At 38.7% G+C, this 27,968-nt stretch overlaps 1 protein-coding gene across 1 annotated transcript in view; it reads right to left on the bottom strand.

The window, feature by feature from the left end:
- Nucleotides 1-15,528, bottom strand: part of ATG7 (autophagy related 7) — a 39,535-nt gene extending 24,007 nt beyond the window's left edge. The window contains exons 1-11 of the mRNA XM_054387229.1: nt 15,351-15,528; nt 15,068-15,122; nt 12,621-12,738; nt 11,293-11,370; nt 10,601-10,717; nt 9,361-9,504; nt 9,037-9,125; nt 7,893-8,014; nt 6,709-6,799; nt 5,353-5,497; nt 4,612-4,770 (exon numbers count right to left, since the gene is read on the bottom strand). Coding sequence (XP_054243204.1) covers nt 4,612-4,770; nt 5,353-5,497; nt 6,709-6,799; nt 7,893-8,014; nt 9,037-9,125; nt 9,361-9,504; nt 10,601-10,717; nt 11,293-11,370; nt 12,621-12,738; nt 15,068-15,122; nt 15,351-15,528 — 1,296 coding nt within the window. The remainder of the gene's footprint in view (nt 1-4,611; nt 4,771-5,352; nt 5,498-6,708; nt 6,800-7,892; nt 8,015-9,036; nt 9,126-9,360; nt 9,505-10,600; nt 10,718-11,292; nt 11,371-12,620; nt 12,739-15,067; nt 15,123-15,350) is intronic.
- Between the last annotated feature and the right edge of the window lie 12,440 nt (nt 15,529-27,968).

The following is a 27,968-nucleotide window of genomic DNA, read 5'->3' as shown; positions in this document are numbered from 1 at the left end:
CCCCTTTAAATTCTTTGTGAGAAAAACAATAGTCTTAAATTATTTTCATGTAATTCAATCAACCAGCCATATGTGAACTTGATATAGAAGAAAATCAGAGTCTTGTTACTCCAGCACTTGGATGCCTGGAGGCTTACACTATGTGGGTGCTGAAAGAGCTTGCTCCTATCCCAGAAACATATGCCTCTTCCAACTCCCTATTTGGGCAAGGCAGAGTGAGCAGAAAATGGCTATAGAGCCAAAAAGCATATACACAATGCATGTACAATGCAAACAATTAACTCATTCATTTGGAAATCTGTTAACACAAGCTGTCAGCCATCTGCTAGAAGGGAATAATGGATTCTTCATATATGTTACAGAAGCATAAGCCTTGCCAAAGGCTCTTTGCTTGTCACTGTGCTGTAAGCAGCCAACAATTTAAAAGCAAAAATGTAAAAGCTAGATGAACCACATATAAATCACACAGGAAGAGCAGACAGGAAAGGTTGGTGGGACTTGCATTTGTATTGACCAATTACATGAGGAACTCATAAATCCAGGTGAGGCAAATAATTAGAAGAGTGAAGTACACATTCTAAACATCATAAATATACATGAAAATAAACAAAAACAACCACAGAGTGGCTTGGGGAAGTGAATTTGGGTAACATCTGCAAAAACCATGCCAAAGATATGCCTTTTTTTTCCCCCCCTGCTTCTCCCCCTGTCCCCCATCTCCAAGGGTAAAAAGAAAAATCAGGCTGAGTCCACAGTGGTCTATTCTGCTGTCAACAGGGCAGCTCCACTGCTTCCCAGTGAGGATGGCTCTGCACCACCAGCACACACATTGGGTAATTACTGGAGGAGATTTTACCTTCACTGCCATTATGTCCTCCAAAAACCTGTGGCAGGAACACAAAATTTAATCCACATTGTATATGCATAACTTATGGATAATGCCAAGCCTTTGTACTCCAAAACAAGTGCTGATTTATTAGATAAGGAAACCTGGCACTGTTGGGCACTTAGGAGGTAATTTTTTGTTCAAAAACCCCAAACCAAACAAGTAAACTAATATGGTGGAACACTAGTTGCGTAAAAATAGGTAAAGAGGTTTGTAAAACACCAAAATCTTACCAGAATTCAGAAAAAAATCTCTATCCAGTCAAGGTAGCTGTAGGAATAGATACAAGTCTAGCAGCTTCAAAAGCTTCAGTTTTATTTGCATAACTGTCCCTTAAAAAAAAGATATCAGTCACTAGCAAAAACAGCAGCCAAATGCTGGCAAAAAGAGCTAAAAGGGTACCTTCTGATGGCATAAGCATATTATTATAAGGAGAATTAAGTGTGCATACATCTCCAAAGACAGATCTCGTTCCACAGAATTCCACAGTCTCAGGAATTCTCTTCACCACAACAAGAATTTTGCTTGGCCGCTCACAAAAAGGGCTAAGATTTTAAAATCAGAACTTTTACACCAACAAATTATTTAAAATACCTCCAAATTAGCTAAAACAAAATAATATTTAGCTACCAATCCATGAAGTATTAGAATCACATACTTATTAATAAAAAATAGACTGCATCTGACGTGTAATATCATAACAGATAATGCACTTTTCAAGATTTTCATTAACAGGTGACCAAAACTTGAGACTCCAGTGCATTTTGATTGGTTGGGTTTTTGTTAAAAAAAGAGACTTAAAAATATTGCAATTTGTAGTGCTACCATAACATCTTCCATCTCAACAATTCTCTGACTTTGTGGGTTTCCAAAGAGCGAGGGACAGTTTTGGCTATTCCTTCAGTATGAGAGGAAAGAGCAGACTCGGGACAACCAATCTTTTTGTTCAAAGGCATTTATTCTGACAAATATGGGATTTGGTAATAAGCAACAATGAAGTCTGCAGGAACAGATGCAACTCCATTAATGAGTAGTCTAGCAAAGGCAGTTAGATTATAAAAATCTCCAGCTATAGTAGCTTCACTGCCCAAACTGTCCCAAAGCACCAGGACTTCATTCAAACTGATTAAAGACTTACTGTTAGTCCAGGTTCTTTGCCTGCTGCTCAAACCCCAGCATTCTCACACACTGTCAGCACAACATTAACTGTTTGAATCATTGACTGCTTTAGGTTGGAAGGGACCTTTAAAAGCCACCTAGTCCAATCTCCCTGCAGTCAGCAGGGACATCTGCAACTAGAGCAGGTTGCTCAAAGCCCCATCCAATTTGACCTGGAATGTTCCTAGGGATGGGGCATCAACTACTTCCCTGGGAAACCTGAACCACTCTCAGTACAAAAATAATTGTTTCTTCTAACTAGTCTAAAACCAAAGTCCTTACTGTTGACTTCTGTTAATTCTTGTTAATGCTAGCATGCTGTTTCTCTGTGGATTTACTGATGGCCAAACATGATACTTCTCCACAAATTCTATTGCAGAAATTAGTTTGATCAAAAAAAGTATACTAGATACATTTGATCACAAGGGCACACAGAATCTGTAAACTTTCTCCTCATCTGTGCCATGAGACTAAGTTTGAGCTCCACTGAAGACTGATCAGATATGACCCATCCACAGTGCAAAGTAACAACAGACAATGTGTAACTCTGATGGGGATAATGTGCTACGACGACAGTGGCAGATGCAGAACATCTGAGGTGTATGGTAGAGGTAAAACTCCTTTCCTATAGCACTGGTTGGACATTGTATATGCTAATACTGAAAATCATTTGCCTCCTATGTATAACAAATGTCCAAACACTTGTTGATATACACTCCCTAAAGCACTGTTATTGGTTCCCTCTTATCACTGAAAGCTCTTCTCCAAATTTTATTAAGTTCAGCCTCATCAATCTCAAGATTCCATAGTACAGGAGGGTTTTTTGCTTTCTTGGGTGACTTCTAACAGGAAACCTTCTAACTAATGCCTAACTAACTTTTGATCTTTATCTCTGCATGCAAACGTGTCATTCAGGACGCCACAAGAAGTTTTTATTTCTTCTAATTGAACTACTCGTTCATTTTTAAGATTCCTGTTTTCATTTTCTCAAGTTTAAAAGGCAAGAAATCTTGTGACAAAACCAAGTTAGATTCATATTGGTGGTTTCCTTTCTGCACTTGCTCTATTAGTTAATTGTTCTATATGTAAAAGAGTATCACCAAGTAGCAATAGCACTACAGCACTGCAAGGCTCAATTAAAGTCTCAGAAATTCCAGAGTCTTTTCTGATTAACTTACCAAAAGTGCTGAAAGTCAAATGCTTAGCATTTTTTGTGTACTTGGGGGTCATTGTTTGATATTTGAATATTCATTGAATTACTCCTTAGTACCAATACTGATTTCAAAAGTCATGACAATAAATGAGATCAACACAGATAAAACCAGAACAAAATCACAGAGTAATCCTTGGGTCAAACCAGATGAACCTAAAAATGTTTAGAAACGATCTTCTCTAAAGATTGTTCACAACTCTGATCACAGACAACACAGTAATCTATATTCTACTGTTTATAACTTGTAATAATATTATGACTAGGAACATAATCAGTGGCATGTTCCATACAGAATCCTATAGTAAGTATACATAACTCATTTATATCACACTGTTTGCCAGCTGAGCCCTGGTAACTATAGCTACTGATTCTGAGACAATCTCATTTCCAAAACAAAACTACAAACAGTTGAGTGACTTCTATCACATGACAAATGAATATAAAAAACCTCAACTATGTTCATGATAGAGCAAGCTGAGAGCATGTCTATTCTGACATTACAGGCCACAATGACTCTTCCCCAAATGAAGACTGAAACTAAAAGAACTCCAAATATTTCTTAGAGTTGGGATTTTTTATATTTACTAACTTTCAGCATTGAAAATTAGGTGTTTGAACATGGAACACTGAACAATGTTCATATGATACACATCCCTGAAGTCAAAGAGCATAAAGACTGCCATTGGTGGGTCTTTGCTCATAAAGCTTCTAAAACAACATAAAATACATTCTTGCCTTTTGTTCCCTTGACTTCATTTTTATATTAAGTTACTACCACCAGGCTCTCCAAAAGACGAGTACTTTGGCCAACACTGCTATCTTCTCTAGGCTGTGGCTTCCCTTTTCTGGAATTAAATTATTTGCTTCTAATGCAGAAAATAATTTAAGATTTCAAATTTTGGGTGTAAAACATAATAGGAAGTCTCAGCAATACATTTATTACTGCCCTCAAGATCTTCTGCTCCCACAATAGACAACTAATGTGTCTAAACTCATATTTAAGAGCAGAGTAGGAAAATACAGTATTAAAAACAGCCATTACTGAAAGTTCCATAGCACGGAGTAGAAAGGAATTTTTTTCCTTTACCATCAATGAGCTACAAGAAGATTCAGATGATCCTTAGTTATATTTCAATTATTACGAAGATTTACGGTCTCAAAGCCTAACTGGAACAGAGCTTATAGATGTCTCAGGACCCAATAAAACCAATTTGTGTAATGTTTTTCCCGCTCACAAGAATGCTGAATTACTAGAACATGGAATAGTTTAAATTAGTTTAAATACTTGTAGTAGTTTAAAGTCACTGGTTGCCCTCCAAGGGATGTATTAACACATTTTAAATACTGATCTTACCACTCCTGGGAAGATTTTTTGTAGCCTGTCTGCTGCTGCAAGTGCCTTCGGCTTCCCCCCACTAAGACAGTCTTCAAACTCATAAAGTGGTTGTCGCACTGGGTTGGAGTAGGAGATCTTTGCGTTGTCCACAAATGTAATCTTCCTGACTCCCCAGCCCTGAAAAAGAAAGCAATTTAAATAACGACAAGCACAATGAGCTTAGCCAAATACTTTTGAGTAATACCAGGAACTCAAGAGGGGTTTTGTTCAATTTTTTTAGAAAGGTCAAGCTACAAAAGCTTTTGAAGCTATTGGCAGCAACAACCTTTTATTTGCACTGAAATAAGGGAACAGAAAACATGGTCTGTCTGAATGTATCACTTAATGGTAATGCCTCAAAAACACTGATTAATTCAGTGGGATATGGCAAACTGCCCTGAAAAAAATATCAGCAGAGTTACTTCAAATTCACAGTGAAGCACTTGATCTTACTATCTCATTAATTAGTTCCAGATTCAAATTCAAAATGAATTACTATTCTAAAGCTTTCTTACTATCTATTCGGAGAACTTGAAGTTATTTCCATGGGCTACAGATCTTACCTCTTCCCTCCAATTTATATCATCCACTACTATGTTTTATGTGTGTATTTTAAGGAACAACTTTTCTTTAACACGCCAATAGCAGGCGCTCAAAAAAAGCTCCAAACAATCTCAAATTTACAAGAAAGAGCAGATCATTTTTTGACTCAGTACTTACCATCAAGGTCCTTGCAACACTACAGCCCAGCGTACCAGCTCCTAGCAGCAGACACTTGGCAGACACAATTTTTTCCAGATCAAGAGTAGGCACCAGTCGCCAGCACATCAACTTCAAATTCAGATCCACTGATGATTCTGCTAACCTATACCGGGAAATAAAGAGCAACACACCTCTGAACATCCTGGTGTTTCCCCAACACAGCAATCGCATTTATTTCAGCTGAAGAAGTTCAAATCATTATTTCTTTCAAGAAAAAGAATTTAAAAATTCAACACAGATGTACTATGAAAAACAAAGTCCCACAAGCATACTTCCACCTTATAATAAAGTGCATGGTAAGGGGATCAGGAAAACAGTTGTGGTGGGGGTTTTTTTTGGTTTTCTTGGTTTATGGGGGTTTTTTTGGTTGGTTGGTTTGTTTGCTTTCCCCTCTGCAGTTTGTGATACATGCAGTATGTTCTTGAGGATCCTAACCATAAATTTTTAACCATTCTGCAGGTCCCAAGAAGAGCAATGAAGCTCATGAAGGGTCTGGAGAACTGGTCTGGTCAGGAGCAGCTGAGGAAACTGGGGTTGTTTATCCCAGAGAAAAGGAGGTTCAGGGGAAACCTCACTCTCTACAACTTCCTGAAAGCGGGTTGGAGCCAGGCTGGGAATTGGTCTCTTCTCCATAGTAACAAGTGACAGGATGAGAGGAAATGGCCTCAAGTTGCACCAGGGGAAGTTTAGGGTTAGGTATTAGGAGAAACTTTTTCCCTGGAAGGGTTCTCAAACACTGGAACAGGTTCTGCAGGGAGGTGATTGAACCCCCATCCCTGGAAGTGGTTTAAAAGAAACATGGATGTGGTGCTGAGGGACATGGTTTAGCACCAGACTTTACCAAGTTAGAGTCAGAGAATGGTTGGACTTGATGACCTAGAAGGTCCTTTCCATACAAAATGGTTCTGTAATCTATGTTTCTTTAGTTCTCTCTTGTCACACTTCACAAACCCCAAAAGGCTGAACTTTCCTCCATTATTATTTCATTATATTTAGCAACCTGCAGGTTACAGAATTCAATGCAAACCACAGGCCTATAACACTCTGACCTACATTCCATTCAGTTTTAAATACAGCACATTTGACATGTTAAGATATAGTCCAAAACTGCAAACACTCCTGCTGCACACAGTGCACTCTGCTCTCTTAAAGTCCTTATTTCCCACAAGACTGTCCTAACAAGGTACAGTATAGGTGTTACTGTATATTCTTACCTAAAGGAGACAGCGAGTCCTTGCATGTCATCATTTCAACTTGTTATGGCTTAAGGACAAGTAAAGAAAACTACAGAAAATTCCAAGGTAATAAACAAACCTTTTTGGATCCATGCATTCACTGAGATTCACCATCCTTGGTCCCATGCCTCCCTTTTGGTTTTTCTCCCATCCAACAGCTTTTGGACAATCTGTTTGACATATTAAGAAAGAAAGAAAAAAGGAAAGAAAGCTTTAATATCACAGGATAGAAAACAAGAATTGTTGCTGGATTTAACCTTGTTGGACAACAAAGCAAAACACCAAACCAAAACCAAATTCTCAACCTGCAAGTATATCATCTGTATCACAAGAAGCTAGGATACATTGCTACACAACTTCTGCTAGCTCACATCAATGGGAAGCACTGCTTCTTGGACAAGTGCCTTGCTCTCAGGTATCCAATGTGCTGCTTCTGCTTCCTTCAAACCTAGGACAGAGACAGCATCGTGTCTCATCAAGCCTCCAGATCTTTAATGTCAAACAGCTCTCTACATTCAGAACTCAGTAAACTCATAATGCAGAACTTGGGAAAGTTTGGAGAGGTCAATCATCTCTTCATGTTCCCTAGACCCCACCTGTAGATTCAGTAGAGAATTATATATCCTAAGTATATAATAAAGAAATAATTCACAATGGTGATATGTAAAGCATTCAGAACTTCCTGGATGAGGTAGAGAAATGTTGTGATGCTGTCTTGTACACAGCAATTACATCTGAGCTTATGTTCTATCATTTCCAGTTTATTGTTTTAAAATATGCCTGCCTGCCTCACTATAGGATTGAAGAAACAATTCCACTCTGTAGTAGGCTTCCACCATTTTAGAAATACACAGCAAGTTTGCATCACATGAATTCACCACCCACCCTGAATTCACCACCACATGCATTTTTTAGTACCTGAGGGCCTGTGCACAAAACAAACAAGAGAACAGATTAATTGCTAATTGCCTGACTTCTGTATTTCATATGATACCAGGAAGATTTTTGTTCTCTTTTAAATTAGGATTACAATTTGAGGAGGAAAAAACTGAATTAGTATATGCTCTCTCCTTTCTTTTTTGAAGATGTAACCATTTCCTTTATAGATGTTTAACAGAAATCCCAACAATTTAAAATTCATTTGGAATAACTTGGCATAAGCAATGATTTAGTGGCATTAACTTATTTTTTCCATCCTCACAGTGACTGATGAGTGATAAAACAGAAAAAAACGAAAATAATGTGTTTTCTAAAATAGATTACCTGGGCCAAGAGGTCTCTCTGGAAGTTTTATTTCAAAGATAATGCTGTGTGTGATGTCTCTCACCCCTTGCATAGTCCTGTCTCTGAAGCACAGCACTTCAACTGATTGGAGAATGCTGCCCCTGCCATTTAAAGAAGGTAGACAGACATGCAACTTACTTACTAGGGAAAGGACATCTTGTAAACACTATTTTATGCAGGTTTAGTCTCTTGCAGGTTCATGAATAAGGCTTTTTCTGTCAGTACTGGAACACTATTGTTATAATCAATTGCTTAGTATGTGCAAATGACTAGTTTGTTGTCAAAGAGCTCTGCAGGAACAAGGAATAGCCTCTCACTTCTACAGAGTCAAACTACATATTGAGAGGCAAAAGAAGGAAGCAGCAGAGCGCATATCAGGTGACATGATGCACTTTGTCATAGCACAAGCAAGATTCTCTTCACCCTTGATACAGTATCAGTTTTCCTCCTTATTCAATCATCAAATCGATTAGAACTTCAGTGCCTAAAAACCTATGAATCTCAGAATGTGTAAAGCTCCCTGAGCACTTACAAATCCTTCTATCCTACAGTTCAATTAGCAGAAACAGTTCAGCCCAGAAAACACTATAACTGAGTATTTCTTCTCCCTGCTGTGTGCTCTGAAAAACAATCTAAAAGTCAAAACTATGAAGCCAAATCTTCATTATCTTTGTCTTGCTGTAACCCAAGTTTATTTGATACTTGAATTATACTTTTTTTTTTTAAATTTTTCCCAGTACCAAAGTGTGAAACTCCATCCTGTCTTCCCAACTTGTGCCCAAGAAAAAATTCAAGGGAGTACACTACAGGAAAACTTAAGAGTATCTCATAGTCTTAATTTAGGTCTACTACTACTTGGGACTAATTAATTATAAAACCCACAAAATCCTTTAAACAAGAGACTAGAGAGTATTGACAGGGTCTGAAGCATCTGTTTCCAGGTGCATGCATGTGAGGATTAGGAATGCTAAGAACTCATGACAGAGAAGAATACACAAAAATCAGAATCACTGAAGGCTGAGTCAGGTCAAGTTTAAAAGTTAAATCTCAGGTGGGTGATATGAACAAACTGCCAAAGGAAAAGGCCAATAAATAATCGTTCTGGAAAGAATAAAATAGATACCATTTGTGGGCTGCCAGGATCAGGAAATTTCTCAGTGGCCATCCTGGGTAGTGGGATAAATTACACGGATCATAAACTCCAACAGTCACCTGCAAATAAAAGCACTCTACATGAGAAGTCATTGCCCACGCTGACAATTCACAGCAAAAGTTTTCTGGCATTTTTAGTGTACAAAGGATGGACAGAGAAGGCTTGCATGCACATTTAACTATGTACAAAGTTTAATACATGGTCACACTGTGCTCAGCCCAGTATTATAGACACTTTTCAAATCATTTATAAATTAAACATTTGTAGGTTATAAGATGACAAAATTCTCATTACCTTTTGGTCCTGGAAGAAATCATCCCACTTTTTCAGCAGAGATATCACAACAGAATTGTCATGATACTTGATCAAAAAATAAGGCAAAGCTGTAACCCCCTCTTTCTGGCAGAGTTCATCATATGCTTTCTGAAGTGCTTGAATCTAAAAGGAGTAAGACGACTGTAACTAACAATTTTAATCTTACACAGAAGCACAGAGAAGTGTTTTACCATCCAGAAAGGCTGGCTCACTCAAATCATCTTACAATATACTGCATTCAGATGTTTTAAAACAGACCATGACCACAACTACTGAGATCAAAAACCCAGTTGCTAAACCAGCATTTGTCTATGCAAATTTAAATAGGAGCATTGTTATCATTGCTGAAAATTGATCTACCAATACAAATTAAAGCCAAGTGTATCTTGCTTAGTCACAGAACAAGAAAGTTACTGTCCCACTATTATAAACAAAAGCAGAGAGTCTATCCATTATTTTGTTATGTGGATTTTCAGCGCTTAGGTGAAACTGTGTTTAGATCATGGCAGGCATTTTTACACTATTTATTACTGCAGAACTAATGAGAGTCTCCAGAGAAGAAGCATTTTTCATTGAAAAAACCTACACTGTTTTTTCTTGATTATTATGCCTTTAAAAAAGCCGTTCCCGTCAATGCTTATTAATTCCTGTCAAAGCAAAAAAGACACATGGGCAGGTTGCTTTTTTTCATGCTTTTGAAGTGTAATATGAAACAAACTACCAAAAATTGCAAATTTTTCTCCTAATAAACCAAAATCTTCACTATCCAATTCATTTTCTAGTTCAATCATGTATCTTATTAACAATTTCGTAATTGCTAATGACTTAGCTCTCTACGGGGATGCTCCTTCAAAATGGTTTCTTAGAAACACAACATTCAATACCAGAGCTGTATTTCCACTAAACTATATATAAAAATTAAAATGAACATAGCCACCTCTTCAAGAATTGTTTGCCACACCTGTATCCAAAAGGATACATTTGAAGTGATGGCAAGGTAAGAAATTTTATACAGTAACAAGAAAAGAGATAAATAAAACACCCACATGGGAATATTAAAAGCAAGTTTTTTTTTTTAAATCTTAATTACCTTTTAAAAGAAATTCAAATAGATTAATTCTCAAATTAATTCAGCATGTGCTAACAAAAAATATTAACTTTTACTGCCCGCAAAACTACTCAGTGCTACAGACTTCATAGTATTTAGTATTTTGAATACCTGATTTAATGAGAATCTGTCTGCAAGACACACTGGTTTCTGAATTATGCATATTCCATCAGGGAAGCAGAGAGCAGGGTAGCAAAACCAATAATAGAAATGATACTTTTTTAAATCCTAGAGAAAAAAAATTAGTCAAATTAATAAGTAAACATAAACATATGTCAATCATGGTTTGGAATGCCAAACATAATTGCTGGTTGGTGATACTAACCATAGCAACCACAGTTCTCTTTACTTAAGTCACTATGTCATGATTTTAGAACATCATTAATAGTAGTAGAAGACTTCCCTTCTCTTTACACGGTTTATTTACAATCTAAACACACAATGTCTGTACAACACTTCAGGTTTTCTTAGCCAGAGCATTACTTGTGAAAACGTTCCATTTGTTAAATGTGAAACAGTTGCTCTGCTTTACTAATACCTATAAGGTTGTCAGATAATCTTATACTTTTGTAGAAAATAATATGAATTGGCACCAGCATTCTTAAAGAATACATCCTAAAATACATCTGCACATGACAATGGCTTATTAAGTTTCTTTAAAATCTTTTCAGACATTTTAAGATGTCTGACAATGATTCTGATAACTTTAATGTGCTAAACCTAATAAAGCATTTATCCTAAAGAGAAATGAATTCATTTCCATGGCAGCACTCTGAAGTATGAGACATATGATCGTTACTCACTGCAAATGTCAGCAGCAGGAACCTGTTCAAGAGCATGGGGTTTTCAAGAGCAGCTCCAGACTTTATTGATTGCCATATCTGTCATTGATTGTGAGGACAAGATAAAGAAAAAGGGCAGAGAAATAAAACACCAAGCTAGCATGAGAACAGCAGCACAAATCTTTATTTCTTCCAACTACCTTTAAAAAACTGAAATTAACACTTCTAGTAGTCATAATATACTGTGATCTTCTCCTAACCTCATCCACACTTATCTATGCTAAAAGGATTCTAAAGGTGAGAAATAGACATGGACTCTCTAATACAAAACACTATAGAAGCTGGGGAACAAGAGGAACATGGAGCATCAAATGAAAGAAAAATTTCATCAGGAACAGACTCTGATGTATATGAACTATTAACACCAAAACAATACAGACCATACTGTCATATGAACACAGCCTTTTATTGTACTCTCATCCTTTTCATTCATGGAAACTATAGACACCAGGTATGTGAATTACAATTTGACTGAAAAAAGGAAACTTGGAAGAAGGCAGCACACTGCATGGCAGTAAGTCAAAAAGCTGTAATATCTGTATGAGCCAAACCTGTTTGATCTTTAAAAAAAATAAATACAAGAGTGAATAAAGCATTCTGACCTTCCTAGTTTCCCTAAAGAGATACTACATCATGCCTACCATTGACAGGGAAGTACTAGGCTGTAGGAACTAAAAAAAAATCCATATGCTTCAGTGAAGATATACACGAAAACTTTGCTACTCAAAGCTAGTGGGAATTAAAATCATTGAGAACTGCTCCAAGTGAAGTGCCTTCAAAAGAAAATGGTTGCCTTAGTTTGATTTTTTTCCTTCTCACAAAGACATGGCATTCCATTCAGTCATAGTGGAAGCAGAATAGACCCTTCCTTTGATAGCTACATTCTTGCTGTATCTCAGTCTTCTGGCACTTCTGGAGCTTCTCCCCAACTTTGTCACACATCTGTATTGCAGTAATCTATAGTTCAAACCAAGCACTTGCTGGTTTCTGGCTGCCAACACAAGTTTTAAAAAAGTACTCTATAAAGACACTGGCAGCTCTAACACCAGCTGGTAAGCTCTAAAGGTGGCCTGGCAGAACACTGAAGTCCTCCAGATGTAATCAACTACTTTCTACTCTCATGTAAAGAACAGCAAAAAGCAAACATCAAACTCTTCCTTCCACAATAAGTCAAATCCTATGGCTACTAAGATGGATGAGTACAGTATTTCCTGTATTTGGGGCACAGACTGTGAAGCACTTTGCTGGTTATTTTCAATCCCTACCAGTTGATTTATTTTCCATCTTACCTCATTTGCTTCTTTTTCCAGAAGTGATTTCTTATCACAGGACTTGAATGTCTCAAAAGTGTTGGTATTGTACAGCGTGCCAAAAGCAGGACAGCAGCGTGCTGGTATCGAAGCGTTCCTGAATAAAAGAAAGAAAGTACTGGGAATCGGATGCCAATGCTCTTATCAGGATGAGCAGGAGCAGCAGTACCTATCTTATGGTGTAAGGTTGCCCTGAAATTGGTAAATGAGACAGTAACAAAAATTAAGGACAGTTCTAGTGAAAACATTTTATGATCACATGGTATTGGTATAAAAACTTGTGCAAATACACATCTACATTATGACTTCAAAAATATACCCAACATCTCTATTATCTCTAAGCAAGGTGGCAACAAATCACAGATTGAAGATTTGAAAACTCTGTTCAGATATCAACTACCCATGAGAAACATGATTTTCATTACCGTGATTGAACTTTAGAGGTCAGTATTTTATTCACATGAAGAGTTAAAATTTTATGTTATAAAAACATCCCAGAACCTAAACAGATTGAGTAGCTGTTACACTTTTTAACATCATCAGCTGGAGAAACTGCTGCTTGCCAACACAGCACAGGTTAAAACCCTTCAAATATTCCCTTTAATTTATAGATCTGATTGATTTAATGGACTCATTTAACATTGTTCTCCCAAGCCAATATGCTTCTGATCACTGTTAGAACTCAAATACAGCAAATTTTTAAGTTACTAAACACACATGAAGTAGTTTCTGAAAATTGTTAAAACTGAAATGGAACTCTTTGTGATCACCTAAACTGACTACCTGAAGCATAGAAAGAGAAGGACATAAAATTACTACAGTAAAAGGAATAATTGAACTCTACATAAATGAACTTTTGTTAATTTACTTTTGTCACAACGTTTTAGAGTTCAGACACCGTGACCCCATCAATTTATTCCTCATCTGAAATTCCTGTTCCAAATACCACAGCTTTCTTCCAGTTACACTTTGTTGCATATGCTGTCTGTATTGTACCTAAAGGTAAGAACTAATGAAATAATATATCCTAAGAACTTCTCTTAAAAAGCCTCATCAGGCTGCTAACATGCTGGGTTAACATCCTAAAGTTGTTTCTACAATTCACAACTTTAGAATTCACTAATTTCAAACAAATAAGATGATACCTAGGCAGATACCTGTTCATATGTTAGTGCATATGTGGGCACTTGCTGGAAATGAAAACCATGTGGAAATAATACTTCCCTCCCATCTCATCTTAGCTGTGTAGACTGAGCAGCTTTGGTGTCCCTTTTACTTTGAGTGTAATGACAAAAGTACAAGTCCAACTGAGAACCCTACATGTATTTAAAGGTCATTTGGATGTGGTGCTTGGGGATATAGCTTAGGGGTGAACTTTGTAGAGTAGGGTTCTCAGTTGGACTTTGTGATCCTGAGGGTCTTCTCCACTTGAATGTTTCTGTGATTCTGTGAAGATACTAAAAAGCAACCACTAGGATTCACAGATTGCAAGGGACCCTCAAAGGTTATCTTGCCCAAATTCCCTGCAAGGACAGGGACACCTCCAACTAGACAGTTGTACTTAAATAGCACTTGGAATATTTTCTCATTTGGAGAATGTGAATGTACCACCAACTTGTAAATAAATTCTGAGCTGGAACCAATAGAAGGTTTCCCAGTACCCACACATTGTATGAATATTGGGACACATTTGGATAAATGGATGTTCACAGATTGCATTGGGTTGGAAGGGACCCTCAAAGGTCATCTTGTCCAACCCCCCTGCAGCGAGCAGACCCATCTCCAACTAGTGCAGGGCCATGTCAAGTCTTGATCTTGAATGGGGATGAGGCCTCAACCACAGCCCTGGGCAACCTGTTCCAGTATTTTACCACTCATTTTGAAGAGCTTCCTCTATGTCCAACCTAAGTCTACCCTGCCCCAGTTTCAAACCACTGTCCCTCATCCTATCACTGCAAGACCTTCTAGACAGTCTTTCCCATCTTTTCTGTAGGTCCCCTTCAGGATCTCATAATAGTTTTTACAAGCCCTAGTTGTAACAATGAATTGCAATGATGAATCCTCAGTAAATAGGGATCTAGGGAAAAAAAACTACCAGAAATTAGATGACTGAAATATTTCCCCTTATGCAGAAGAGCTAAAGAACTGGAAAGAAAAGGTATTTTATATAAACATTTATACAAACAGTGAGTGAATTTGAGACTTACCAGCATACTTTAACCTTGGCCCTTTAGAGAAATATACAACTTCAGACAGGGAGTTAATGCTTGTGACTCAAAGCAGTTTCTCCATTATTACAAAGTTCATGAACAGGTATTTAATTTCATGTCAAACTTGTCCAAATAATACTAGAAATCCAAGTGTTAATGTTATGCAAAGAAAGTGTCTTCATATAAGAATTAAAGTAAACCACAGTACGTACTTACATATCAAAGGCACTAAACTCCAATGTCAAGCGAGCTGGCAAACCCAAAGGATCACCTGGACAAAAAGCAGCGACATGCTTCTTTTTAACTGAAATACAGCCATTAATTTCCTTCTTTTTGTTAATGTAAATTATAAATTACCCACAGACATACCAGAATTCACAGCTCACCCAGCTGTGTTCTCTAATGTTTCAGCAAAACACCTAAAATATGTTATACAAAGACTCAGAAGAATGACAGGAGAAACCCAAACTACTAAGCAAGACATTCAGTTTCTACTTACCATTGTAGTAGTATCCTTTGATAACTTTGGGGGTCTCATCCAATCGATACTCATTGAGTTTCTTCTGGGTTAGTTCATGCCAGAATCCTGCATCCAAGGCGCTACTGAAAGGAGCAAACTGCAGCTTGGAGATTCCAGGATCCACAGGATGCTGCACCTCACTACTGGCAGCTGCCATGGCTTTAGTTAACGATCACTGTTAAACACAGTTCTGTAAAAGGAGATATGTCTGTTAAGTATGTTAACTGACCAGATTACAACTGCTCAGAGCTTCTTTTTCATACTTTTTATTGGGTTAAAGTATAGAAATCCTTACTCCTCTGCATGCCTAAGTAACTCCAATTGTTAAGATCATTGATCAGAGGTCCTTCCAGCAAAGGAACTTCAATTCAAGAACAATTATTTCAATTTCTTGCATGTAAAACTACAACGGGCAAGTTATATATTCTCTTTCTGGCCAAGCTGCTTAGGAGGATCTGATTTCTTGACTGACATTCCATGATTTCTCCTAGTGCTCAGGATACTGCCTCTAAACTACATACTTCTATTTTGCTGCCATAGATAAAAATAACAAAATGCTAAACGCTATTTGCATTCTTTGTTACATAGATACCTATCTAAAGCCTATCAGCACCATTTAAGTTCTGATGGCATTTAAAATCCAAACTAACATCTCATTTCCCTAGGCGTTCAGTCTCAGCCTGCAAAGAATTGAACACTCACAAAGCATTTACAGGTTAGCAAGTCAAGCGAGCAAAGGGACAAAAAAAACCATGAAGTCTTGCAGTCAATGAAGGGCAAAGCTGGAAACAGAATTTAGCAGTTCCTTAGCAGTTGTAGTAGCCATTAGAAAGTCTGATGTGAAGTCTAGATTACTTCCTTACAGTTGTTCTCTCCTAAAGGTATTTGTATATGGGAAGCATTTATTTATTTACTTTTATAACCCAAATCACTACTCCACACTGGCTGAATTATATTCCTATAAGCACTTAGTCTTCACAACACTTAGAAATGTCAGAATTTCAGATGCTACTCCAGAATGAGGAGTAAAGCATCTACACTGGGCTATCAGAAGCCTCTATTTTAACTAGGCATAACAGTCTCCTGGCTCACATTAGCAGCTGCAGTCACTTCACTGTAAGCTGATATAGCTCCATCTGCCTATATACTTGAAAACTCATCAAATATAAACATTACCCTCAACAATCTTCTTTACTTACTGATAGCATTCCTCTTTGTGTCTATACCTACATATATTAAGGTGCAAGTTTCAAAGACACAGTCCGTGACAAAGGATTCTGATGCACACATAGCTTTCCATCCCATCTTTCACTATCTACCCAAAATAAGCACAAGTGTTGCAAAAGAAGGAACTGTTACATACTAAAAATAAGATTAAGATGTTAGTTTTAAAGCTCCTTACACAAACATAAACATGTTATCATATTTATTTATCACAACACATCCAAGCCAGTAACTGCTGTTTTCAAAGTCCTGAAGGGAAATCAACAGCTATTGATTCAGGTTTTGTTTGCACTGCTCATCAAATCAATCATGTGAACTGGAACCAGCTTGAAATGATTCCTTCAACTAACTCACTTTTAAAGATTGTTTGGACTTGGTGATCTTAAAGACCTCTTCTATATGATTCTATGATATCATTCTATGATACAATTCTGTGACTAAATTTTTAGTTTGCACAACATAATCCCATGGGATAGTCTTTTGTTACTGACCTTTCACTGTACCTTTGCCCTTACACATGAATCAATGGTGGAATTGTACACACAGGGCAGTCAAAAATCAGGTTTACAACACAGCTGTATTATCTGATACCAATCTCAACAGATGCACTACAGCAGCTTTACTGTAGTTTGCATAGAATTGAACAGTTTTAACTTTATTGTCTTCTAAAGTCACTCAACGCAACACAAACAGAGCTTACTTGCACCTCTATTAATGCTTTTTGGAACAGAGGAAAGGGAACAAGAGGTGGGTTTAATTTCTGAATAACTGCCAAATAGCCAGTTCTTTGAGACATACTTCTTCCTCACACAACACTTCCTTAAACAAAGTTTTTAGTGTAATCCAGCTATGCCTTCTAGGTTCAGTTTTCACAGTTTATCTCCTTCTACTGTAAACACTTTCTTTACTTGCTCCTAAGTTGTGGTTTTCTGGGTATAATTTTGAGGGTTTTTTTATATTTTTCATGGTGAAAGCTAAATGTTTCAGTTTTATCACAATGTCTTTCTTTAATTGGCATACCGAAAATATGGTTTATCTCCTTTTTATCTCCTCCCATCCTTTTTTTTCCTTTTTTACTTCCCATTTTCTTAACAGCAGCTGGAATTTGTGGTACTGTGAACTTTGATAGTTCACTTAAGAAACCTCTCAAATATCTTTGTATTAACTTGAAATTGTGCAAGTACTAGAACTATAAAGAACAGACGTAACTGCACGGAATTTTCTGGCCATTCTTACAAACTTCTTTTTCTGCCTGTAAGATGTAAAAGTAATAACATCGATTAGCAAATGTGTAACTTTTACTACTACGTAAGTCTTCAGCCTTACAGAATGTTTTGGCTTGCAACTAAATGTCACAGAAAGCCTATCATAAAACAGGCAAATAACTGTCATATAGGTGCTAGCAATAAGAGCCAGACTACATAGTATGTGATGCCAAGGCTTCCATAATAAAACTTTTATTCAGAGGTTCAGTAGCTGCCTAGTCAATATTAAATCCACTTAATCCCATACAATTCCCCCCCCTTTTTATTAGCCCCAAAAGCTTTAAGGTATTATTATTAATTCTTTTTAATGTTAAATAAGAATCAACATAAAGTTGTTACTTTCCTTACAAGACAAGCTCTATTGTAAGTAAAAGTTCAGTCCTTCTGAATTATCTGCAAGCCTTTGTTCAAACAGATAAAGTTTTCATTTTGCTCCCCTCACCCCTGCAATACATGACACATCCAATACATAATCATCAAACATTTTAAACAGCCAATAAGCCAACTGACAGCACCTAACAGTACCTGAGTAACACACACTTAAAACACCAGCCTAAAAACTCCACTGGGCAAGAATTTCAACACCCTACTTGTTTTCATTATTACACTACCTAAAAAGTTCTTATAAAACTGAAGGAATAAAAACAGGGCTATGCACATGCAAGCAGAGAAGCACAGACAATTACTCCTGAGGTACTGACACTTTTGAAAATATTCTTTACTTAACTCTGATGCAAATACTCACAGGCTTTCTTAAAGCAAGATCGGTGAGCCAAAGTGAAACTGTGTAACAAGCCTGAGAACAGTGAAATAAGCGAAAAAACCTACACATTTTGTAGAATCTGTACACAGAAATTTACATACAGGACCTAGTAGCAACAACAGTCACTAGGAGAGTATAATAAATTTTAAAAATATAATAAATAAAGAGAAAACAAAACAAAGGACAACCAAAACTTTACATGTGGAGCAAACCCTGAGTTTCAAATGGGCCCAGCTGAAAAATGTTCTTGAAGTGAAAATACCATAGAATCACAGAGTCATAGAACAGCCTAGGCTGGAAGAGACCTTAGCAATCATCTAATCCAACCTCCCTGTCATGGGCAGGGGCACCTCTCAACTAGCCCAGGTTACTCAGGGCCCTATCCAACCTGCCCTTGAACATCTCCAAGGAAGAGGCATCCACAACCTCTCTGGATAATCCATTCCAGAGTCTTGCTACCCTCATAGTAAAGAATTTCTTTCTAAGATCCAACCTAAACCTATTCTCCTTCAATTTAAATCCACTTCCCCTTGTCCTATTGGTGGACACTCTTGTAAAAAGATTTACCACTATGCTTTAGACACCCCTAAGTTGTGTGACTGGTGGGAAATTTAACAAGTGTAATCCACAAGGATAACCCAAAGTGAAGATGCATTACCACTAGTATAAGTTCCAAGCACTTATTCTTTTAATAGTATTTGTTTTCCCCTTGACAGGCACAATTAATCTGTTGTAAAAGTATGGTTAGCAGTTCAGCAGTATTTAAAACCATCATGAAGTCACAGGCTTTAGACCAAACACACATAATTCCCTACAGCTCTTTCACAACACTTTTTATTCTGTGGCCCAGCGTCGAGTGATTTCAAGACCTCCTCTACATCCAGGTGACAAAGCGAGCCTCTGCCTTCTGCCACAGCTGCTTCTTGTCAAGGAGAGCCTTCCCCATTCCTAACCCCATTACAGACACAAGTTGGCCGGGCAGCCGACCTTAACACCTGGGGCCAACCCGACCCGCGTCCCCTCGCGCCTCCCTGCCGCGGGTCCGCCGCAGCCACCGCCTCCTTTCCCTCCCCGCCCCCCGCCCGCCTGCCTGCAGTCCACCGGGTCCAGCCCGTCCCCAGGGTCTTCCTCCCGGGAGCCCACAGGGAACCAGCCCCAGGGTCCCGAAGGCGAGGGACACACCGACCTCGATGGGGGCGAGCCGGCAAGGCGCAGGCGAAGGTGGCGGGAACCGGATGACGAACGGACAGACGAGCTGCCCTCAGCGCACCGCGAGCGCCGGCGACACGCGCACGACCCGGGCGACAGCTGCCCCGCGCTGCGCTTCCGGCATGGCCCGGCCAGCAACGTCATCCCGCCCCCGCGCGTCAGTGGGGGGCCGGCGGCTGCCGGTACGCAGGCGCTGGGGCGATGCGCTCCGGTGCGGCTGTGCGGCTTTGTTGCCGGGGCCGCCCGGTACGTGCAGAGTTCGACTGCTGTGCCGTGCGCCGGCTCTATGCCTCAGCGCGTCGGTTTTACCTCAGCAGATGAGAATCAAAGCGTGGTGGGAAGGGACCTCTGGGGATCATCCAGTCCAGCTCCCCTGCTAAAGCAGGGTCAGTCGCAGCAGCTTGCCCAGCATCTCGCAAAACCTCAGGGTCCCGGTCCCACTCATAAGAGTGCCCACATAAGTGCCCAGCCTTACCTCAGCCCCATACCTCAGAGCCCTGGTTTTATCCCTGCGCCCTAACCCCATACCTCAGGGTACTGGGTTTATTTCAGCACCTCAACCCCGTATCTGTAAAACATGAAGCCTTTTTCATCTTCTGTATTTGTGACTGCTGCACAAGGACGCTCTACTAAAACAGTGCTAAGGGTTTCAACGTGAGTGAGCAATGGATCCCCACAGCTGTGAGAAACAACCCACAGCTGTGAGAAATAACCCTGCTGGGGCTGAGTCAATTAAATCTTAGCCAGAGGGTCAGGTGTGGCTATTTCCCTCTAATCAGCAACCCTATGAATGCAGCTGGAGTGATGTGGCCTGTCTTGTGTCCTCCAACTTCTCCAGTACAAGCAAAATCATAAACTAAAGGTAGGCCAGCAGAGTGTCCCTAGAATGGTCTGGAGGATGGAACATAGGACATGAGAGGCTGGGAGAGCTGAGTTTGCTTTGTGTGGAGCAAGCGAGACCTGCACGCTCTTTAATGGAAGACTTATGTAACCTAAAGCGGAGAATATGGAGGCAAAGCCTTCTCAGAGATGCACAGCAAACAGCAGGAAAGAAAAGGGCACACATCAAGGCAAGGAAAATTCCAAATGTATATATAGAGAAAAAGGTGGGTTACACAGCTGGTTAAGCACTGGGATAGGTTCACAGAGAGACACTGTAATCTCCATTCTTGGGACATGCTGAACAACATGCTCTAACTTTGACGTTAGCTCTGCTTTCAGCTGAAGATGGCACCCAGAAGTCCCTTCCAGTCTAAAGGTTTTAACGAGCCTGCACTGGTTTTGCAGATTTAGAATGCAAAACAAAGTGTTTCCTACAAATCAAGCATTACCTCTTTAGATAGTTGTGTCGTTTACCTATCAGGGAAAACTCATTTGCCAGAGCTGCCTTCTGTTTTGGAGCACACAATAGTTCAGTAACACCCATACTGCAGAAACTGCCAGCAAAATTGGTAGTTAGCCTCAGAGGAAAACCTGCCAGTCAGATAAGCATGAGTAAGTTCACATAAAAACAATAGTTCAGACAGCAGTAGGGGAAATGTTTAATTGCTGATAATTATGCATATTTAGACCTGGTAGAATAGAGGACCTTGCTGTGGAGCAGGGACTGAATAGATCTTCCATGAACAAATAATACAGCTTGGGAAGCTTGCTATAGATGCTCTACCTTGAATCTAGCTCCATTACATCACTAATATTCTACAGCTCCTCACTCTGCAGGCCACTCACTCCGCAGGCCACTCACTCCATTAGTATTGGTAATTATATCTTTGCTCTGTTGGACACTTCATAACTCAGCGCTGCAGTTTATTCCCCAAGGCTGGCAAAGATTTTATCACTTTTTGGTCTTTGTATTCTCTTTTTTTACATGAAATATAAAGGGAACATGGATGACATCCCATCAAAATAGCTGGAATGTTGCTGTCTAGTCTCCATTGAATTGTAACCTAGCTTAGATTTGTAGTCTTTGAACATTTCCAGTTCACAACATGGTTTATGAAGCAGCTGTGGGCACACAAGACAAGTCAAGAAAAATAATAGTAATAAAGGGGAGAGGGACATTCTTTTGTGAGCCCACATGCCCACTTTATCTCAGCTAGACATGTCATACCTGAAAAGAAATGAGACCCTGGGAGTTAGATTTCTGCACAACAGTTGTAGCTTCAGGGAAACGGGAGATGCATCTGGTAGGCTTGAAGTGTTGGACTATCATTTTTTATACAGATATATGACCAGGGAAATAAACCTGAGATTTACAGAGGAAACTGCTGCTGAATACTTATGAGCACACCTCGGTGAAGTCTTACAGTGTAAGAGAAAGAGGCAGCTTCAGCCAAAGATCTGTGTCTGGGATCTTTGGGACAGTGGCTGTAAGAAAGGTAACCTGAGATTTGTGCTGGAGTTTATCATTTGTTGCAAGTATGGTTTACCTTGTGAGATCTTTCTGTGCACATCTAGCCACCTCAGGACACTCTTCTTCTGAGAGAGATACTTCAGGAAGGCAATCTAAAGGATTTGATCAATGTCTGTAAGTCTATAAGGGGTGGGTGTCAAATGGAGGGGGCCAATCTGTTTTTGGTGGTGTGCAGTAATAAGACAAGGAACAATAGATACAAACTTGAATATGGAAGATTTCACCTCTACATGAGGAGAAACTTCTTTACAGTGAGGGTGACAGAGCACTGGAGCAGGCTGCCCAGAGAGGTTGTGTAGTCTCCTTCTCTGGAAACTTTCAAAACCTGCCTGGATGCATTCCTTTGCAGACTACCCTAGGTGATCCTGCTTTTGGCAGGGGGATGGATTTGATTATCTCTGGAGGTCCCTTCCAACTTCTAACATTCTGTGATTCTGTGATCTTCCTTTGAGCAACTAAAAGTGCCTGTAATAAATATGACAGTAGCAACCAGATAGAGTACAGCCTCTTTAAAAACAAGGAACAAATCTACTCGCAGAAAGTCTCGCAGCAAGGTAAAAATCACCCTGGAATTGAAGATGACGATAAAACTGAAGCAGATTCAAATGCATCCATTCTTGGTGAATATAGACTCAAGATGTTTTAGAGAAAGTAACTTCTCAGAACTATTTAAGTCAGATTAGATTCCATTATAAGATTTAATTAACATAACATTTATTTAGGTTTGTGTATTGCTTTTTTTGTTTAGGGATATAAAATTAATTTTATACAACATTCTCAGTGAACAAGACCACAAAATACAGACAGAACTTGGCAGAACTAATCTATCAATTTATTTACAAACAAATACTTTACAAAAACATCTAGTCCTATGTTGTACTCCTCTTAACTGCTACAAGATGCTGCAACATGGAAAGTCTGTTGTGGAAATGGATATTTGAACCAGTAGTGGAAGGAAGCAGAAGTATGCTCCGGTGTCTTTTGGAGTTGCCGTGTTGGTAGACTTTTGTGAGCATCATCACTACTTTCTCTGACACGGGCAGGTGCCCCTCCTGAGGGCACTTTGATACAATACAGAGAAGCAGTTGTTGCCCCTCAGAGAAAATGAGGTGAGGGATTGTTCATATCTGGTGAGGAAGAATTAAATTTCCAAGTAGGAGTCCAATATTCAATTCCCAGGTTTGCCTGTGTTGTTTTTGAAGGCTATGTTATGGCTGACTGAAACAAAAGGCATTTGATTTAACTGAAGGCATTTGATTCAATCACACAGTAAGCATTTATTTTAATTACACAGTGCCAACATATAGCAATGGGTGCTGAGTGTTTCTTTTAAGGCATATTTAAGCTGAAATGTGTCAATGATTAAACACAAGGTATCTTGGTAGGCAAAACAGAGTGATAAAACAACACAAATACTGTTAAAAGAGGAAACATTGTTACGCTTACCAGATGTCAGCATGGGCTTAGCCTTTACCATACACAAATGCACAGCTCTGTCAGGGAAAACTGCTTCTTTTTAACCAGTGAAGATCTCCCATGGCAATTTTGTAGTAGTCTGGTATGTTTGCTTATGTGTCTGTGCACCCAAGAGCTCACATATCACAGTTGTTTATAGTTCTACTTTAGACTAAGACCTTACAGAAAAGATTTATTTTGGTGCCAAGTATGTATAATCTTTAAAGGTGATTTGAAATGCGGTATCAGGAGCTGTTCCTCATACAGTGTTAACATTCATTGCTCTTTTTGTCTTCCGATTCTTCAACAGACAAATAATTTGATGTTGTCACTGTAGTTAATGAATAAACAAAAATATCCATGTATTTAAACTTGGCATTTCCAAATGAACTAATTTGTGAACATGTTGTCACTGTAGTTAATGAATAAACAAAAATATACATGTATTTAAACTTGGCATTTCCAAATGAACTAATTCTCATTTTGATGGACTGAATGCACTGAACCTTTCACCTGTTTTCTTACACCTCATCTTCAGGAACTTAAACCAGCCAAGTTGAGACTAGTCCTCTGGCACCCCTGATAGCAGTGGAAAGATACAGCAGACTGCAGAATTAATCTGGGACCTCCTCTGGAACTAGATTCAAAGGTATCTATCGTACTTCTACACTAATAACTTACAAAATGCATTTCTAATGTCAATCTTTCAATCATTTTAATTTACTTTTGTGCATCACAAAATGGTCTCACATTGACTGTAATGGAGTCCTTTTAGATGATGGAATGCAGCCAAAACGTGCCCCTACACTAATGTTTCTTCTATTAAGTGCCATATTTCCTGAAAACAATATGGGAAAACAAACATGTACTAGATGGCAGGAACCACTTGCTAATTGTACTCCTCATTTAATAAAACTGCAGGGCCCCAGAATTCTTCTCAATACCCACTAGATGTCCCCATTGACACACACAAAACCCCAAACCAAAACAAAACAAAAACCCCCAAAAAGGTGAGAATATCTTTTTTTTGCCTCTTAAAAGCGAGGTTGGTTGTTCCCATCACACCTTAATCAAAGAACTCCTCCAGCTCCAGTCCAAGAAATTCCAAGAAATTTGTTATGTTCTCATAAAGCTATGTGTCCTCTGACCTTGTTTGTTAACTGGAAAACACTGAATATGTTTTACTGGAAACCACACCTGGAATATTCCCCTGAGACTTGGCCCCACGTGGTAATTGGCTTCTCCATTCCTTACTCTAATTTGCTTTCCTCTTCTTCCCTTACACCCAGAGCCATTTGAATTACCTACTCAGTAAAATAAGCAGATGAAACCTGTTAGGTACCTTGCTGATTGGAAGTTTAAAACAGGCAATATCCCCCTTTCCTATTTTATTATTACCCATTATAGCTATCACATCAGAGAAGCCAACTATGACAGCTTCCCCTGTCTTTACTCTTAACACAGTTACACTAAGATTATTAATAAAAAATGGAGATAAAAAGTACCCAGACAGCTTTATCTGCCTAGGTTTAGCTTTTCCATGTTTGAATGTTTTTTTAATTGTGCCAGAGCTGATCTTTGTTACAATCATCAAAATTTCAGACCAATGGTTTTATTTAGGTTGCTGTTTCATGTGTTAACACATGCTAAAGTCAGAAATTGTCATCACAATCAGGAGGATAGACTTCTTGATAACCCCAAGAATCCCTTGGGTGAGCATGTTTCAACAGTGTGCACTTAATAACTGTAGCTGACTTAGTGCACTGCTTTTTTATTTCCTCAGGGACCACCTAAATTATCAACCATTTGAGATAGAAGTGGTGTTGCATATCACAACAGGGAAAACCAAATCATAATGGCTGTGAACCTGAGCCCCTGTTTGTGAAATTCTATTGGATTAGAGCATGTGTTTCAGAAGATGCTGCTTTGTAGTCCAACATAAGGTGTATTTTACTACTTGTGCAGCTACAGCTCCTGCAGTGAAAAAGTTGTCTGAATTCAGGAATTAATTTTGCTGGGTTTAGGTTCTGTTTCTGTATTTTGCCTTTTTTTTTTTTTTTCTCCTAGATTTGAGTTCCCTAAATTCAGATTTTCCTGCATGCTAATTGGGACCACTCAACTAATCTCTGAACCATGTGGACTGAATTTCAGTTAATTCCTTTCACACATTATACATTTTCCCAGTTTATTAAAATACAGATATATTAGGGCTTCACTTAATATGGAATACTTGAAATACAACAATTAACATTCAGGTGTTTAATTCAGAGAAGTAAAACTGACAGCAGATAATAATATTTTGCATTTAGCTAGTCTGTTATAGCCAAAATTTATGAGCATCATGCAAACATTCTCCTAAGTGTTGTGTTGTTGCTGTAAGTCTTGCCATATTTACTTCACAAAATAGGCACACATGGCACAGAGGGACTTGAAATAGCTCAAGATCATGAATTAAAAACATGGAAATCAGAATTTCTCCTCTAACCATAAAACTACTGCTGCTTTTTGACTTCTGATGTAATAAAAGATATTACACTGCACATCCCATCAGCTCATTCCACCAAACTCTTGACAGAACTTAACTGGAGGAGTTCCAGTTCCATCAGTGAGCAATCTCAGAAGCAATAAACATTCAGGAAGTGATCAAAATTCACCTGCACCAGAAAATGAATGGATTCTTATTATGCTGAACTTTCAGGTTGCCTCTTTAACCATCCCTCCCAGAACATCTGGAAAAGACTTACACAGACTCACTGTTACATGCAAATGTGACTTTAGCTGTTGAAGTTAATCTGATTCTGGGATTTTTTCTTTAAGATACACTCAGGGTTTGCTCAGAACGTCCCTCAAGGCAGTACATGGTCTTGATATATTCAGCTAATACAGAGCCTGAGGTCTTCTCTGCCTCAATCAGTTCTTCTCTCTGGTCATCAGTCTTCTATATTGTGGTGCAATTGTTCTGCAAAGTTGTAAGCTTCCTGATAAGTTAGCTCCTGCAACATATGCCACTCTGTACAATTTTGCTAAGGAACTATCTTTTCTTCCCCTGGGAAGAGAATATATCCCTGACTAAATATAAGAAGAGGGGATTGGTTCCCGTTGCCTAGCAGGGTATGTCTTGGCTGAGCAAGTAAATGCTCCAAGTTTGTAGAGTGAACCTTACTGCAGACTTCTCTGTCAAGGCTGCCTCCCAGCTTTTCCACATGAAGCAGTTTTTACAGTTGCTTGTCATTCAGATTGTGGGTAAGGCCTTGAACAACATGCCATAATGTCAAAGCCAGCCCAGCTCTGAGCTGTAGGTTGTACTCAGGTGTTGTCTGCAGATCCCTTTCAGCCTGGAGTGTCCTGTTATCATGTGCTTCTCCTGAAATATTTTACAGCACAATTTATAAAATGCAATTAAATAGAAAGGATACAAAAGGTAAACATACTTCATGTACTTTATTTTCTGTTTTGCAGGCCCGAGTTGTTGCTCATGAGTTTGCCTCATTATGGAGGGAAGTGCTTGCCTACTACAAGATAAGGTTATATGGATTTGAATTGCCACTGCATGCTTAGGCTATTTGCCAACTTGTAGGAAGAAGAAAATTCATGTAATCTATAATCAGCTATAGTCTGTAAGTCTAGAAACAACAGCATACCCTTCTCAAACAGACAGTGATAGTATGTTGAATATGGAAAGTGTCAGCACCATTTCTAGGACATAAAATAAATGAAGCAAGCATGATAGATAGAGGTACAGTACTTACAATCTGACTTGACATATCAAAACAGTTAATGACTTGGGGGAAGCTATATGCAAATACCTCCACTTGCAGATCTCACTTCACAAGCAGTGTGGTCCTGTGTTTAATGGAGTAAGTTGAAAGAGAAAAAGATCAAGAAACATTTACTGATCAAAGAAACATTACTTCATTTCTTCCCTTTCTGTAGCTGAATGATTTATAGTCATTGAAGATCTCTCTCTGTATCTCCAGGTTTTGTTCTACATGATGCTAATAGAGGTAATCTCAAACTGTAAAATGTGTACAACACGGTGATGGTGATGAGATTGCCCCTGAGTTTTTCACAGTCCTGATCTGAATTAGATCTTCTTCCAATGCATTAAAGCTTTCCCATTTCCCCCCATGTTTCCCACTTTTACTAATACTTGTTTATAAATTACAGTTTTCCAAAGTCTTTTACTTCACCCAATGGAATCATTTTGTTCGCTTGAATCCTAGATCTGCTTTTTAGCTCAAACACTCCCCCTGCCCCCAAACCCAACA

The sequence above is a fragment of the Indicator indicator genome, chromosome 15, assembly GCF_027791375.1.
Source record: "Indicator indicator isolate 239-I01 chromosome 15, UM_Iind_1.1, whole genome shotgun sequence".
NCBI classification, from domain to species: domain Eukaryota; kingdom Metazoa; phylum Chordata; class Aves; order Piciformes; family Indicatoridae; genus Indicator; species Indicator indicator.
Note: the sequence above shows the minus strand (reverse complement) of the source record. Positions and strands in the feature narration are given on the sequence as shown.